Source organism: Atractosteus spatula, chromosome 8, assembly GCF_055471065.1.
Source record: "Atractosteus spatula isolate fAtrSpa1 chromosome 8, fAtrSpa1.hap1, whole genome shotgun sequence".
NCBI lineage: Eukaryota > Metazoa > Chordata > Actinopteri > Semionotiformes > Lepisosteidae > Atractosteus > Atractosteus spatula.
In genome coordinates, this window is record NC_142713.1 from 1629196 (window position 1) to 1645078 (window position 15883).

Consider the following 15883-nt stretch of genomic DNA (forward strand, 5'->3'; position numbering starts at 1 on the left):
GTATTGGGGTACTCATGATGCTACAGAATATCTTCCCTCCGGTTCCTGTTCGTACAGGGGCCCTGGTAGGTATTAGGGTTAAGTCTGTCTTCACTCTTAAAGATGGGGGTGATCGATCTCTGATTCCAGGCCTCAGGGAAGGATCCAGCTTTCAGTATGAGGTTGAGCAGGGACTTACAGCAACTCTGACCTGCATCTCATTGATTCTATCTTACTGCTCCCCTGCAACCCTGAATTGGAGGAAGTGGATAGGAGATGGATGGACAGACACCATATAAATCACTACAGTTCAGGTGTGAGCTAGACAATCTATAACGTTTGCTGTTCACGCCTTGAAAGTTCACATCTCGGCAAACCTTCGGTCACTGGGCAGTGTTTACCTGCTTGCAGGTGGGTTGAGAGACGGACAAACACAGTTGATGAAAGGGATCGTATAGTTTATTCTGGTGTGTTAACTTCATTACATCATTAGAATCTTCACAGAAACACAGAGTAAAAATGAGAGATGCTAGACGGGAGATCAGTAGAGTAAAACAGAATGAAGATGGTGAGACAGGGAGGAGAGAGAGATAAGAAAGACCATCACCACCACCCTCCGCGCTTGTGCCTCTGAGAGCACCTTGTTCTCATCATCTAGGACACCGGATTCAGGCGGAAGACACACAAACTTACTTGTGCAGCAGAAGGTAGGATGTGAAGAGCTGTACTTATTTAATTTTTTTACAACTTAACAACAGGGAATTCATGTTTGTTTTCCTCTCTGCTTTTTCTGTACTCAATCATCTGATGTTAAGAGTTATCACTTTCACTAACAGACACACACGAGCCGGGGTTTTATTCCAATCGGGGGATCAGATCTGACACCGCCGCCAGACAGTGATCAGACTATCTGAAATAAAGCCATGCTTTCCCAGTTTTACAGAGTTCCTGTACTGAATTAGATACAATAGGTACAATATTTAAAATACTTTGCTGTAGGATATATGTCTTCTTGTTACCAACACACACGAATGTCCCGAGCATTTTTACAGTAGTACAGTAGCATCTCAATGAATAACTTGCCAGAAGTTGTGGTAGTTCTCACACATGCTTGACATAAATTAATTCTGCCTTGTAAGTGAACTGATCATAAGACATTTACAAGAATATACACAGATCATTTGTGCTCATGGGTGCTGTTCCCATCAGGCGCTACACCGAGGTCTGAGGGCTGGATGTTCAGGGCCGCAGGGCTGGTGAAGCTCAACACTGACAACAGTACAGAAACGGAGACGATCCGATGTCTGTCCAGCCCTGACCAGGAGGTCTCCTATCCCTGGAAAGACTCACAGCCCCCAGAGTCTTTCTCAAGAGGGTGCGAGGTAGGGTCATACAGCGGAGGGACACCAGTCCACCACAGTGCACACAGACGCACAGTTCAGCACAGGAGTGTCAGACTCGCTCCGGGAGAACCCAGAGTCTGCTGGGATTTATCTCACCCTGAGAACTGACAGTTCATCTCAGTATCGTCTTACTCTGACATCGACAGGATGTTACCTGAGGCTTTATACAGCTGCTGACTCAACACATCATTACAGTTAGACAAAACACACCTCAGAGATAAATATTTTATATTTTAATGCTTTAATAGCGTTATACAAAGCAATGATTCATTTTACCTGTATTTTTATTTATTTTACATCTAGATATATATACACTGCCTCTATAGTTAAAACATCGCCGTACATGTACATCAGATGTATTTTTTGCCTTGTAATTTTTCATGTTTTTAATGGAGTTTAAGTAATTTTACATCTCCACCTTACTAGCATTAAAAGACAGAGAAGCACTAGACCATATCTACCCAGTATTACTGACAGCTTAATTACAAATAAATGCTCCTTTTCCATCTGGCACCTTGCATTGGGTAACAATGTCAAACTACTTAAATCCAACATTCACACTTAAACGCTTGGACATCAAGTTCTGCAAATCTACCCAAAACAATGCTGGTAACAAATTCGTCCCGAGTGTCTTTTCCAGCCTTACAGAACACACACAGATCATCCTGTTCACGTTTCAGTTAGAAAGTGGTAGTTTTACAGAATAAAGTCCATGAAAAGTTTCTTTAACATTGTTTCTAAGGCAGCAGCTGTTCCACAAGTCTTCCTGCGTCCCACACAAACCTGTCCGCTAACTCCTTCATTAAATATATCCGGATAAAAACAAAAGGTTAATGGTCTATATCCGGATACAACAAGAATTTAAGCAAATAAATCATATTCTTACATTTATAAATCATCTTATCATTAACCTTTATGGTTTACTTATAATAGTAAAGTACTATTATTCCTTTCAAACTACTACGAGAAAATCGCTCGTATTACTCGCCTCAGTACAGGAAGAGCTGGAGGGAAGGGGGCGTGGTCTTCTCTCCTCTCAGGGCGGGACTTCCTGTCTCGCGCCAGTGGGGGCTGCGCGTGTCTGCGCTGTGCAGGGTCTCACCTGCAGGTCCGTCCCGCTGGAAGAACAAGTCTCCCTCCGTCAGGAGAACCGGACTCCCTGACCCGCCCTGAGCGGGTCCCTGCTGGGCCGGTGAGTCACGCTGAGTCTGAGTCCGTCTGTTGACATCTGAGCTCATTTCTGACCGCAGCCTGCGGGCTGCTCCCCAGATGTGTGACTTTCTGAGCCCGCTGTCTGCGCTGTGTCCTCTCGCCCTGAGCACAGGGTGCAGGTGCTGATCCTGCTGGAACTGTGGTTCCGCTGGGCGCACAGTGCCCACCCGGACCCGGACCCGATCAGCGCCCGTTACTATGGCTACCATAAAGCGCTCACCGGAAGCCGGAAGTGCGCTGGAGATGCTCGTGTCCGTCAGTAATTCTACAAACACGATATCAAACTGAGACCCCAAAGGTTGAAAGAATAAGGGGGGAATTCCGGATATTTTAAACGGTTTAGAAATGTCTTCTGTACGGCGTTTTATAGATTAAACAAAGATGGCTGAAGCAACCCGAGCTCCGGTTTGCGGTGGTTCTGGTTCGAAACGTTGTTTCCTTCAGTCCGAGCGGAGTCCAGTGACGAGCACAGAGAGAGGTGTTATTAGTGTCTTCATGCTTCACAGCTGTTTATATTGAGCCCCTGCAGTGGGAGTGAAGAGAAAACAGTGTCCTGATGTTTCTGTCTCGTCCCCTGGACTGTCAGCCTGCTCCTGTGTCTGGGACCCAAATCTTTTTAATAATTGTGTTCAGTGTAAGAAGACTCTGCTAAACTCTTTTGGTCAAATATTTCATACATTTTCTTCTTGAAAGAAAAAGTCTAACAAATACTAACTTTTACATTGAATGTGTCCTGAGATTAGTAGGGCATTGTATTAATTTAACATAAATAATACAGACACAAACACATCTGAAAATATCTTTATTGAGATAAATGTGGTAAAGAAAGTTTGACTAAGTTAAATAAAATCTGGTTATAAAAGTTAAACAGTGAGAGAGAAATATTTTACAGAAAAAAATGTCTGTTCTCAGAGCAGGTGGATAATGTCTTCTTCTCCTGTGTGTCCCTCCCCCAGGAGGTGTAGAGACCAGCGCTCTCCCTGACACTGGGGACAGGGCTCCAGTCTGGTCAGAGCTGTTATTAAAGTCTCTTCTCCTGTGCGTCTCTCCCCCAGGAGCTGTAGAGACCAGTGCTCTCCCTGACACTGGGGACAGGGCTCCACTGAGCTGCAGCACTGTGAGTGCTGTAAAAAGTCTCGGGACACGCGTGTGTGTTGTAACAAGTAGACATATGTCCTACAGCTAAGTGTGTATTTTAAAATTTGTGCCCATTATATCTAATTCAGTAATCCCAGTACAGGAACTCTGTAAATCTGAGAAAGCATGGATTTATTTCAGATAGTCTGATCACTGTCTGGCGGCGGTGTCAGATCTGATCCCCCGATTGGAATAAAACCCCGGCTCGTGTGTGTCTGTTAGTGAAAGTGATAACTCTTAACATCAGATGATTGAGTACAGAAAAAGCAGAGAGGAAAACAAACATGAATTCCCTGTTGTTAAGTTGTAAAAAACATTAAATTAGTACAGCTCTTCACATCCTACCTTCTGCTGCACAAGTAAGTTTGTGTGTCTTCCGCCTGAACCCGGTGTCCTAGATGATGAGAACAAGGTGCTCTCAGAGGCACAAGCGCAGAGGGTGGTGGTGATGGTCTTTCTTCTCTCTCCTCCCTGTCTCACCATCTTCATTCTGTTTTACTCTACTGATCTCCTGTCTGGCATCTCTCATTTTTACTCTGTTTCTGTGAAGATTCTAATGATGTAATGAAGTTAACACACCAGAATAAACTATACGATCCCTTTCATCAACTGTGTTTGTCTGTCTCTCAACCCACCTGCAAGCAGGTAAACACTGCCCAGTGACTGAAGGTTTTCTGAGATGTGAACTTTCAAGGCGTGAACAGCAAACATTATACATTGTATAGCTCACGCCTGAACTGTAACTAGTTTGTGTCCATCCAACTCACACACCCATTCTAAATATATAATAAACAATTTATTGATACAACATCAGACCATGCATAAGAAACCAACAAGTAATAGAATATATTTGTGAATCATCTGCTGTGATACAAAACGCAGACCACTCTTTCGGGGAAGAGAAGAAAAAGTCAGGAGTCTCATGATTATATCTTATTATGGTCTGGCTCAGATAAACTCATATAATTACATCACATTCAAATTCTCAAGTAAATATGCATTTACGATCATGAACTAATAATCAAACTTGTATTTGGAATAATAGTTCAACTCTCGAGAATTATAATGTGAAAAAAGATGTTATATACTTAAAGATCAGCTGCACAACATTCTTGGTGAGAATGGTCTTGGCAGAAAGAGACGAGGAAAAAAACTCAACTGAGCCCATCTGCGTTATACTTCATGTGGTGGTTTGGAATGAAGACAGCTACATGACGTCTCAGAGTGGAAGACTGTTATTCAGATAAGATGCTTTTCTTCTACAGTGGTTTCCCTGCTGTATGATTCCGTTTATGACTTTGGAGCGCCCCTACCTGGTGGAAGCTCTTCCCACAGTGCTCACAGCAGTACGGCTTCTCTCCTGTGTGAATCCGTTCATGAATCCTGAGATTTGCTGCCTGGGTGAAACTCTTCCCACAGTGTTCACAGCAGTACGGTCTCTCTCCCGTGTGGATCCGTTCGTGACGCATAAGATTTGCGGCTTGCTTGAAACTCTTCCCACACCGTTTACAACAGTAGGGTCTCTCTCCTGTGTGAATCCGTTCATGAATCCTGAGATTTGCTGCCAAACTGAAACTTTTTCCGCACTGCTTACAGCAGTACGGTCTTTCTCCTGTATGAATCCGTTCGTGAATCTTGAGATTTGCTGCCGAACTAAAACTCTTCCCACAGTGCTCACAGCAGTATGGTCTCTCTCCTGTGTGAGTCCGTTTGTGACACTTCAGGGCTCCTGCCTCAATGAAACTCTTCCCACACTGTTCACAGCAGAACGGTCTCTCTCTGGTGTGAATCTGTTCATGACGCTTAAGGGCTCCTGCTTGGGTGAAGCTCTTCCCACACTGTTCACAGCAGTACGGTCTCTCTCCGGTGTGAATCCGTTCATGATTCTTGAGATTTGCTGCCTGACTGAAACTCTTCCCACACTGTTCACAGCAGTACGGTCTCTCTCCTGTGTGAATTCGTTCATGTGTCTTGAGGTCTCCTGAATGATTGAAACTCTTTCCACACTGTTCACAGCAATACGGTCTCTCTCCTTTGTGAATTTGTTCATGATTCTTCAGATTTGCTGCCTGACTGAAACTCTTCCCACACAGTTTACACCAGTACGGTCTCTCTCCTGTGTGAATCCGTTTGTGACATTTAAGGGCTCCTGCCTCAATGAAGCTCTTCCCACACTGTTCACAGCAGTACGATCTCTCTCTGGTGTGAATCTGTTCATGACGTTTAAGTGCTCCTGCTTGGGTGAAACTCTTCCCGCACTGTTCACAGCAGTATCGTTTCTCTCCTGTGTGAATCTCTACATGATTCTCGACAGTTCCTGTACAGATGCTCACAAGTTCCTTGTCCTGTGTTTTAATCTGGTCAGACTCCTGATGGGACCTGATGGTTTCCAGTGCTGCAGAGCTGATGGACTGAATCCTGGACAGATCTGCAGTGTAGCTGGAGTCCAGATCACTTTCACTCTTCACACTGGGAGACACAACATCTGAACAGGATTCATGAGATTCTTGAAGATCAAGTCCTTGTGTCTCACACTGAGGTTCCGTTTTAAAACTCCTAGATTCCAGTATCTGGAGTTTGTGTTCAACACAACCACATCCTACTGCATCCTGAGTTCCCAGCTCACCCTTCACACACAGAGCACACCCTGGTGCATTGAGTCCTTGTGTAACACAGCCTGTCTCTGGCTCTGCCATGTGGACAGACTCTGGTCCTCTGAGCTCCTCCTCACTCTGTCTGCTCCTGTGCTGCTCAGGGAGCCCCTGTCTGTCTTCAGGAGCTGTGGGCTCTGTGTCCTGCCTCAGACTGGAGCCCCACTCCTGCTCACAGTGCTGCAGCTCAGTGGAGCCCTGTCCCCAGTGTCAGGGAGAGCGCTGGTCTCTACAGCTCCTGGGGGAGAGACACACAGGAGAAGAAGACATTATCCACCTGCTCTGAAAATGGACATTAGTCCACACAGTGTATATCAGGACAAACCTGTAACATTTTTATCTGTAAAACACTTCTTCCTTTCTCTATAGCTTTCCTAACCATATTTCCTTTATTATTAATTGCTGTAATATTTATGGTAAATTAATTAATATAATGACCTATTAGTCTCCTTCAGTTTTCCTCAGTTCAAGTAAGATAGTAAAATGCTGCACAAGTGTATTTCCCTCCAGTTACTCCTGATGAACTCCTGGGCTGGACTGGCCTCATGTTCTGTGTCGCTGTCATGCTGAACAGTGAAACTCTGCCCACTAAGTAAGGAAGCACTTTCTTCTGCATAAGCAGACAGCCTGTCTCTGTGGAGATCACAGCTCACTCTGCTGCTCCTTCATCAGGGACTCATCAGTCCAGACGAGTGGGCCGGTCCCAGAGGAGGGGGTTCATGCCCAGGCCATGACACTCCACCACCAGGCCTCACCCATGAGCTGCTGTTTCTGGAGTCACTATATATATATACACTTATGACGTAAATAAAATTGACTATAACTGTATTTTATTATATTAAAAGACTACAATGTCACAGGACTTCACTGGGATTTTAGCAGCAAGGAAGTATATTCGGTAAATGTTACAAATTTTAAGAATAAAGTTCAGTATGTCAGCAGGCTTTCCAATACTGGACACCCCTGTCCTAGAGCCAGGACCCTGCCTGGAGGCTCTGATTGGCTCATGAAGGAGTGAAGACCTGCAGACACACTGACTGACCCTGCAGGACCGGGACTGGACACCTCTGCCTCGATCTAATCCTGCTCTGGGTTCACTCCAGGGTACAGTTGTGTAACACAGCTCAGCTGGAACGCACACCAGCAGCTCTGTAGGGACCCTGGTTGAGACAGCAGCTGTGCTCTCCCAGTTCTCTTCCTGTGTTACAGCACTGGAAACTCAGCTCTGCTTCTGTAAGACTGCACTGTAAAAAAGTGTTCACTGCTGCTGTCTCAACACTTGATCTATAAGACACATCAGACTTGAGGTTTAATATCAGTCTATAATTTATTTAATTTCATGCACACATTATTATTTCTCTATACAGCAAGATAACCTGGAGAAGGATGTTTCTCAAACTATTACAATACATTACTTGCACTCCAGTTTCTCTCTATTGACAACCATACTTCATAAAAGTACTAAAGTCTATTCTTATGTGTATGTAGAAAATTGATATGCGAGAGTGAAATTATTATTATGACAATAACAATATCTGATAATATTCACTCTTTTACGATTCACTCACACAGACTCGGCAATCTCGCAGTTAAATCCAGACCTGATCTCTTACAGCGGCCCTGTCCCGACCGCAGGAGCAGGCTGACAGTCCAGGGGACGAGACAGAAACATCAGGACACTGTTTTCTCTTCACTCCCACTGCAGGGGCTCAATATAAACAGCGGTGAAGCATGAAGACACTGATAACACCTCTCTCTGTGCTCGTCACTGGACTCCGCTCGGACTGCTCCTGAACTCGCTGGGACTCCACAGGACTCGGGTCAGCTGGAAGACGAGCCGGACTCCGCTCCGCTCCTCTTACTGAGGGACACGGACCCGAGACCTCAGAAACACGGACCGGGTCCGGCCCGAAATGTTCTGTTATTCTGGGGACACCGGACCCGACCAGCGGAGATGAGATTGTGGGCTCGCACCGCGTCACAGTAAACTGTTACACGAGAAATTTTCAAATGTCTGAGAATGTCATATGTTATTTTTTACGAATTATTTTGAACAGTGTTTAATGTTTTCAATTCCAATGTATTTACTGGTACAATATTTACAGCACACTTCCGGCTTCCGGTGAGCGCTTTATGGTAGCCATAGTAACGGGCGCTGATCGGGTCCGGGTCCGGGTCCGGGTGGGCACTGTGCGCCCAGCGGAACCACAGTTCCAGCAGGATCAGCACCTGCACCCTGTGCTCAGGGCGAGAGGACACAGCGCAGACAGCGGGCTCAGAAAGTCACACATCTGGGGAGCAGCCCGCAGGCTGCGGTCAGAAATGAGCTCAGATGTCAACAGACGGACTCAGACTCAGCGTGACTCACCGGCCCAGCAGGGACCCGCTCAGGGCGGGTCAGGGAGTCCGGTTCTCCTGACGGAGGGAGACTTGTTCTTCCAGCGGGACGGACCTGCAGGTGAGACCCTGCACAGCGCAGACACGCGCGAGCCCCACCGCCGCGAGCTGGGACCTGTGTGCGCAAGCGCTGTAGGCAGGAGGGGGCGGGGTCTTCTCTCCTCCGGGCGGCATTGTTGGTCTCGCTGTGGTGGAGCACTGCCCCCTGCTGGCCATGACTGCACGAACGGAATTAGTGCAGGGAATGTACTTTCAATAGTAGATTATTAATTATTAATAGTAATGATACTAATTTACTTTTATAAGAAAAAGCGAACGACAATATGTTTTATACATGTAAAAATGTGATTTATTTGCTTATACCTTTGTTATATTGATTTTTTTCCCAGATCCTCTAAGGTTTTTGTGTTTGTAATGTAAAAAATGGGAGATAGCTATAGGCTGTGTACTGAAACCCTACAGTTTTTTTAATCACAGCATCCTTCGCTACAAGACACACCCAGGTTTTCAATGGAAAGTGAATCGTCAGTAGGAAACGCAGTCTGACATTTCAGTTCAATTCCCTCAGTCACTGTCGCAAGAGTCATTCCTGTTCCTGCTACACAATAAAAGGAAGGGGTAGGTTTTCAAATTGTGGGATATTACGGGTCTCTGTGTTTTCTCAGTAGAATAAGATCACTTTATTTTCCATTTACAATTTCTTGCATGAGGAATGTGTCTTTTCTCAGACCCCAGCTTGCTCTCCAGGAGACACACAGACAGGGAGAGAAGCTGGGGGTCAGAGCGCAGGGTCAGACATTTATACGGTGCCCCTGGAGCAGCTGGGATGAAGGGCCTTGCTCAATTTAGTTCAAGTAGGGAGCTGCATCAGCACGTGTTGGAGAAGAGAAGAAAGAAAACGCAACGTTTCGGCCGTGGAGCCTTCTTCGGGTGTCTTTCCCTATCATGTGAGCTAATTTTTCAGCTCTCTCCCCCTGCTTTCAAACTGCCTGAAACTCATCAACTCTTCCAGGCCTCTTACTCTGTGCCAAATCAGTTCTTACTCCTGACCAAACAGAAATTCACACCCGAAGTAGGCCCCACAGCCAAAATGTTGTTTCTTTTCTTCTCTTTTCAGCAGAGAATAAACCTGTTACTTGTTCCTTTGCAGCCCACGCATGCCGACGCAGCTCCACACCTGAACTACTTCTGTCCAATATCATGTTTGTATTACAAATGTTTGAAATATTGTGTTGATTTTTGCTGATTTGTCAACACTGTAATTCATCAATCATGCCAATAAAGCTTGTTGAAACTGAATATTCAATCAATCCTTTGCGATACATTAGGAAAGGTCGGTCACGAGAGTAAATTAAACTTTTTGTTGAAGTCCTTTCACCTTTGTCTTGTATTTCTACTTTCAATATATTTGGATATTTTCTGAGAAAAGTGGACACTTTGGGCTGTGCGAATTGAATAGGGGGACAGTTCAAATATATTTGCATTTTGTGTTTTTATTGAGGTAATTCTGCTTGCTGTGGGGTACTGGGGCATCTTTGAAGTGACGGTCACTCCACTCCCTCTCTCAGGTGCTCGCACAGACTTAACCTCTTCCCACACTGTGCACAGCAGCACAGTGTGATCTGATGGTTTTTATTGCAACAATTAAGAAATTGGAAAAGTTCTAGACAACCATTAGGCATCAAACAAACATAAAAATTTACCGACTGACACACAGGTTCGAAATATACAACAAACAATTTACTGATACGATACCAAAACATGCATAAAAAAAGCGTAATTAAATATATCCGAGAATCAATCTGCTGTGATATGAAAGGTTAATTGTTCTTTCGGGAATTAGAAGGAAAAGAGGTAAAGTCAGAGTTAAAATGTCTTGACTGTGACGTGTTCTTCTCCAAGCTCAGGGGTTTGATCAGTCTCATGTCATTACATCACACTCACATTCTCAAGTATAAATAAATATGTATTTTACGACTGTGAACTATTAAACTTGTGTTTGGAATAACGGTTCAAGTCTTGATCCTTATAACGTGAATAAAGAAGTTTTATACTCAAAGATCTGCTGACCAACACCCTTGGCGAGTTCAAACCTCCCGCTGAGAAGACGGAGATGGGGCAGTCTGTGGTCTGAGTTGTCAGCTGCTTGCTGTGTGCTGGGAGTGCACCAGGGTAGCGAGAGAGAGAGAGAGCCTTACTAAGGGCTGCTGGGGACAGCTCTACAAGGAAAAAGTATTGCAACGACCTCTGGGGGAGAAGTTAGAAGCCAGTGAGCTAACCTAGGAAAATGAGTTGTGTGCCTAGTGTTTAAAGTAAGATATCTAGGGATTGGTCTAAATGTTATCAAAGGCCAGTCCTGGTAGCCTCTGTGCGTATTCTTCATTAGTGAATGTATCTGTAGGTGATGACCAGAGACATTGTACTAGCAGGTCCTGTATAGCAGAAAGAGACTAGCAAGACAAAAAGGAGTCAGCCTGTGCTTCATATCATTAGATGGATCAGAAGTTAGAGAAATGCATGGCAGCCTGGTATGTATGTTCCACACTGAGAAAATCATGATCAAAAGGTGCCTCTTTTTTCTTTTAGTTTTCTGCTTTGGTCCAGGCTGTTGGTGAAAGCAACAGAAAGCCTATTAACACTCTTTAGGAGCACTAAATTCCACATGAGATGAGGTGCTTTTCTGCAACAACGGTGTCTCTGCCATATGAATCCGTTCATGGCGCTTGAGGGCTCCTGCCTGGTTGAAACTCTTCCCACAGTGCTCACAGCTGTACGGTCTCTCTCCTGTGTGAATCCGTTCGTGAATTTTAAGGTGTGCTGTAGAACTGCAAGTCTTCCCACAGTGCTTGCAGCAATAAGGCCTCTCTCCTGTGTGAATCCGCTCATGATACTGGAGGGCTCCTGCCTGCTTGAAGCTCTTCCCACACTGTTCACAGCAGTATGGTCTCTCTCCTGTGTGGATCCGCTCATGACTCTTGAGGGCTCCTGCCTGGTTAAAGCTCTTCCCACAGTGTTTACAGCAGAATGGCCTCTCTCCTGTGTGAATCCGTTCATGAATTTTACGGTGTGCTGCCGAATTGCAACTCCTCCCACAGTGTTTGCAGCAGAAAGGTCTCTTTCCTGTGTGAATCCATGTGTGCTTCTTGAGATTGGCTAGCTGGGTGAAGCTCTTCCCACACTGTTCACAGGAGAACGGTCTCTCTCCTGAGTGAATCAGCTCATGACTCTTGAGGGATACCACCCACTTGAAACTCTTTCCACACTGTTCACAGGAGTAGGGTCTCTCTTCTGTGTGAATTCGTTCATGACTCTTCAGGACTCCTGCCTGGGTGAAACTCTTCCCACAGTGTTCACAGCAGAATGGCCTCTCTCCTGTATGAATCCGTTCATGAATTCTAAGGTGTGCTGCAGAACTGCAATTTCTCCCACAGTGCTTGCAGCAGTATGGTGTCTCTCCTATGTGAATCTGCTCATGATGTCTGAGGGCTGCTGGATATTTGAAACTCTTCCCACACTGCTCACAGCAATATGGTCTCTCTCCTGTGTGAATCCGTTCATGAACCTTGAGAGCTCCTGACTGCTTGAAACTCTTTCCACAGTGTTCACAGCAGTACGGTCTCTCTCCTGTGTGAATCCTTTCATGAATCTTGAGGCCTCCTACCTGGTTGAAACTCTTCCCGCACTGTTTACAGCAGTACGGTTTCTCTCCTGTGTGAATCCGTTCATGACACCTGAGGGCTCCTGCCAAATGGAAACTCTTCCCACAGTGCTCACAGCAGTACGGTCTCTCTCCTGTGTGAAACTGTTCATGAACCTTGAGATTTGCTATGTGGTTGAAACTCTTCCCACACTGTTGGCAGCTGTACGGTCTTTCTTCTTTGTGAATTTGTTCATGTTTCTTGAGAGTTGCTGCCCAAGTGAAACTCTTCCCACACTGTTCACAGCAGTACGGTCTCTCTCCTGTGTGAATCCGTTCATGATTCTTAAGGACTGCTGCCCGACTGAAACTCTTCCCGCACTGTTCACAGCAGTACGGTCTCTCTCCTGTGTGATTCTGTTCCTGATTCTCGACAGTTCCTGTACAGATGCTCACTTGTCCCTTGTCCTGTGTTTCAATCTGGTCAGACTCCTGATGGGACCTGATGGTTTCCAGTGCTGCAGAGCTGATGGACTGAATCCTGGACAGATCTGCAGTGTAGCTGGAGTCCAGATCACTTTCACTCTTCACTCTGGGAGACACAACATCTGAACAGGATTCATGAGACTCTTGAGCATCAAATCCTTGTGTCTCACACTGAGGTTCTGTTTTAAAACTCCTAGATTCCAGTATCTGGAGTTTGTGTTCAACACAACCACATCCTACTGCATCCTGAGTTCCCAGTTCACCCTTCACACACAGAGCACACCCTGGTGCACTGAGTCCTTGTGTAACACAGCCTGTCTCTGGCTCTGCCATGTGGACAGACTCTGGTCCTCTGAGCTCCTCCCCACTCTGTCTGCTCCTGTGCTGCTCAGGGAGCCCCTGTCTGTCTTCAGGAGCTGTGGGCTCTGTGTCCTGCCTCAGACTGGAGCCCCACTCCTGCTCACAGTGCTGCAGCTCAGTGGAGCCCTGTCCCCAGTGTCAGGGAGAGCGCTGGTCTCTACAGCTCCTGGGGGAGAGACACACAGGAGAAGAGACTTTAATAACAGCTCTGATCAGACTGGAGCCCTGTCCCCAGTGTCAGGGAGAGCGCTGGTCTCTACAGCTCCTGGGGGAGAGACACACAGGAGAAGAGACTTTAATAACAGCTCTGATCAGACTGGAGCCCTGTCCCCAGTGTCAGGGAGAGCGCTGGTCTCTACAGCTCCTGGGGGAGAGACACACAGGAGAAGAGACTTTAATAACAGCTCTGATCAGACTGGAGCCCTGTCCCCAGTGTCAGGGCGAGCGCTGGTCTCTACAGCTCCTGGGGGAGAGACACACAGGAGAAGAGACTTTAATAACAGCTCTGATCAGACTGGAGCCCTGTCCCCAGTGTCAGGGAGAGCGCTGGTCTCTACAGCTCCTGGGGGAGAGACACACAGGAGAAGAGACTTTAATAACAGCTCTGATCAGACTGGAGCCCTGTCCCCAGTGTCAGGGAGAGCGCTGGTCTCTACAGCTCCTGGGGGAGAGACACACAGGAGAAGAGACTTTAATAACAGCTCTGATCAGACTGGAGCCCTGTCCCCAGTGTCAGGGAGAGCACTGGTCTCTACAGCTCCTGGGGAAGAGACAAAAAGGAGAAGGGACATCATCCACCTGCTCTGAGAATGGACATTAGTCAAAACAGTGTATATCAGGACAACTTTGTAACCTTATCTGTAAAAAGTTTTTCCTTTCTTGCTGTATAACTTTGTTAATCACATTTCTGTACCATATTTACCTCAATACCCAATCTACCGATTTTTTATTGGCTGTATCATTTATGTTAAATTAATCTATATAATGTGCTACTAGTCTCGGGGGACATTCAATGTACAAGTCAGTTTTTGGTAGAATTTCTCTTTGAAAAAGTAAACAGGAAATATTTGACCAAAAAAGCTGAGCAGATAATTTGCTTTCAGTTGCTTTCAGATCTTGCCTGTTCTTGGGATGAACAGATATTTTTTTTTTCTTCAGCAAGGAAAATGCTGCACAACTATTTTCCTCCAGTTTTTCCTGATGAACTCCTGGGCTGGACTGGCCTCATGTTCTGTGTCGCTGTCATGCTGAACAGTGAAACTCTGCCCACTAAGTAAGGAAGCACTTTCTTCTGCATAAGCAGACAGCCTGTCTCTGTGGAGATCACAGCTCACTCTGCTGCTCCTTCATGCTCTGACCTTTCCTTCACTCTGCTGCAGGCTTGTCCTGCTCTCACCTGTCAAGAGATCTGGGCTCCCAAACTCTCCTGGCTCGTCTTGTGCTTCTGAGAAACTCTGGGGGAGGTGATGTCAAAGCCAGCTTTACTAGACTCTAATTCATTATAAAATACCTAATAAATTACAGGTGTAACACGTTGAACTGTAACTATCAAGCACTGTTCACTATAATACATTAAAAACACAAAAAGCAAATGAGAATAGATCTTAGTTCAGTATCATATAGAAAAAAATGTAAAACACTACACTATTTCAGGACTGAGTATTTAGTATTATCAGTTTTGTTTTTATCATTATGACAATAACAATATCTGATAATATTCACTCTTTTACGATTCACTCACACAGACTCGGCAATCTCGCAGTTAAATCCGGACCTGATCTCTTACAGCGGCCCTGTCCCGACCGCAGGAGCAGGCTGACAGTCCAGGGGACGAGACAGAAACAACAGGACACTGTTTTCTCTTCACTCCCACTGCAGGGGCTCAATATAAACAGCGGTGAAGCATGAAGACACTGATAACACCTCTCTCTGTGCTCGTCACTGGACTCCGCTCGGACTGCTCCTGAACTCGCTGGGACTCCACAGGACTCGGGTCAGCTGGAAGACGAGCCGGACTCCGCTCCGCTCCTCTCACTGAGGGACACGGACCCCGGAGATTCAGACCCGAACCGGACTCGAAGCCTTCTGTATTGATCACAAACTAGACCCCCCAAAACCCCACTGACCACCGCTCGCGCAGTGTAAACAAAGCTTCATGCACGCGCTGATCGGGTCCGGGTCCGGGTGGGCACTGTGCGCCCAGCGGAACCACAGTTCCAGCAGGATCAGCACCTGCACCCTGTGCTCAGGGCGAGAGGACACAGCGCAGACAGCGGGCTCAGAAAGTCACACATCTGGGGAGCAGCCCGCAGGCTGCGGTCAGAAATGAGCTCAGATGTCAACAGACGGACTCAGACTCAGCGTGACTCACCGGCCCAGCAGGGACCCGCTCAGGGCGGGTCAGGGAGTCCGGTTCTCCTGACGGAGGGAGACTTGTTCTTCCAGCGGGACGGACCTGCGGGTGAGACCCTGCACAGCGCAGACACGCGCAGCCCCCACTGGCGCGAGACAGGAAGTCCCGCCCCGAGAGGAGAGCAGACCACGCCCCCTTCCGGTACAGCTCTTACTGCACTGAGGCGAGTAATGTACTTAAGAGTGCCTGCTCAAAATTTCGATGATGC

At 46.4% G+C, this 15883-nt stretch overlaps 2 protein-coding genes across 2 annotated transcripts; both read right to left on the bottom strand.

Moving 5' to 3' along the window:
* Positions 1–4514: 4514 nt before the first annotated feature.
* LOC148829017 (uncharacterized) lies at positions 4515–7325 on the bottom strand. The gene has a single exon (XM_088923290.1). The coding sequence runs from the start codon at positions 6425–6427 to the stop codon at positions 4991–4993; it is 1437 nt and encodes a 478-aa protein (XP_088779416.1). The 5' UTR covers positions 6428–7325; the 3' UTR covers positions 4515–4990.
* Positions 7326–10029: 2704 nt separating this feature from the next.
* Positions 10030–15789, bottom strand: LOC148829018 (uncharacterized). The gene is made up of 2 exons (XM_088923279.1): positions 15634–15789; positions 10030–13428 (listed from the first exon to the last, which is right to left on the bottom strand). The coding sequence occupies exon 2, from the start codon at positions 13233–13235 to the stop codon at positions 11412–11414; it is 1824 nt and encodes a 607-aa protein (XP_088779405.1). The 5' UTR covers positions 13236–13428; positions 15634–15789; the 3' UTR covers positions 10030–11411.
* Positions 15790–15883: the final 94 nt, after the last annotated feature.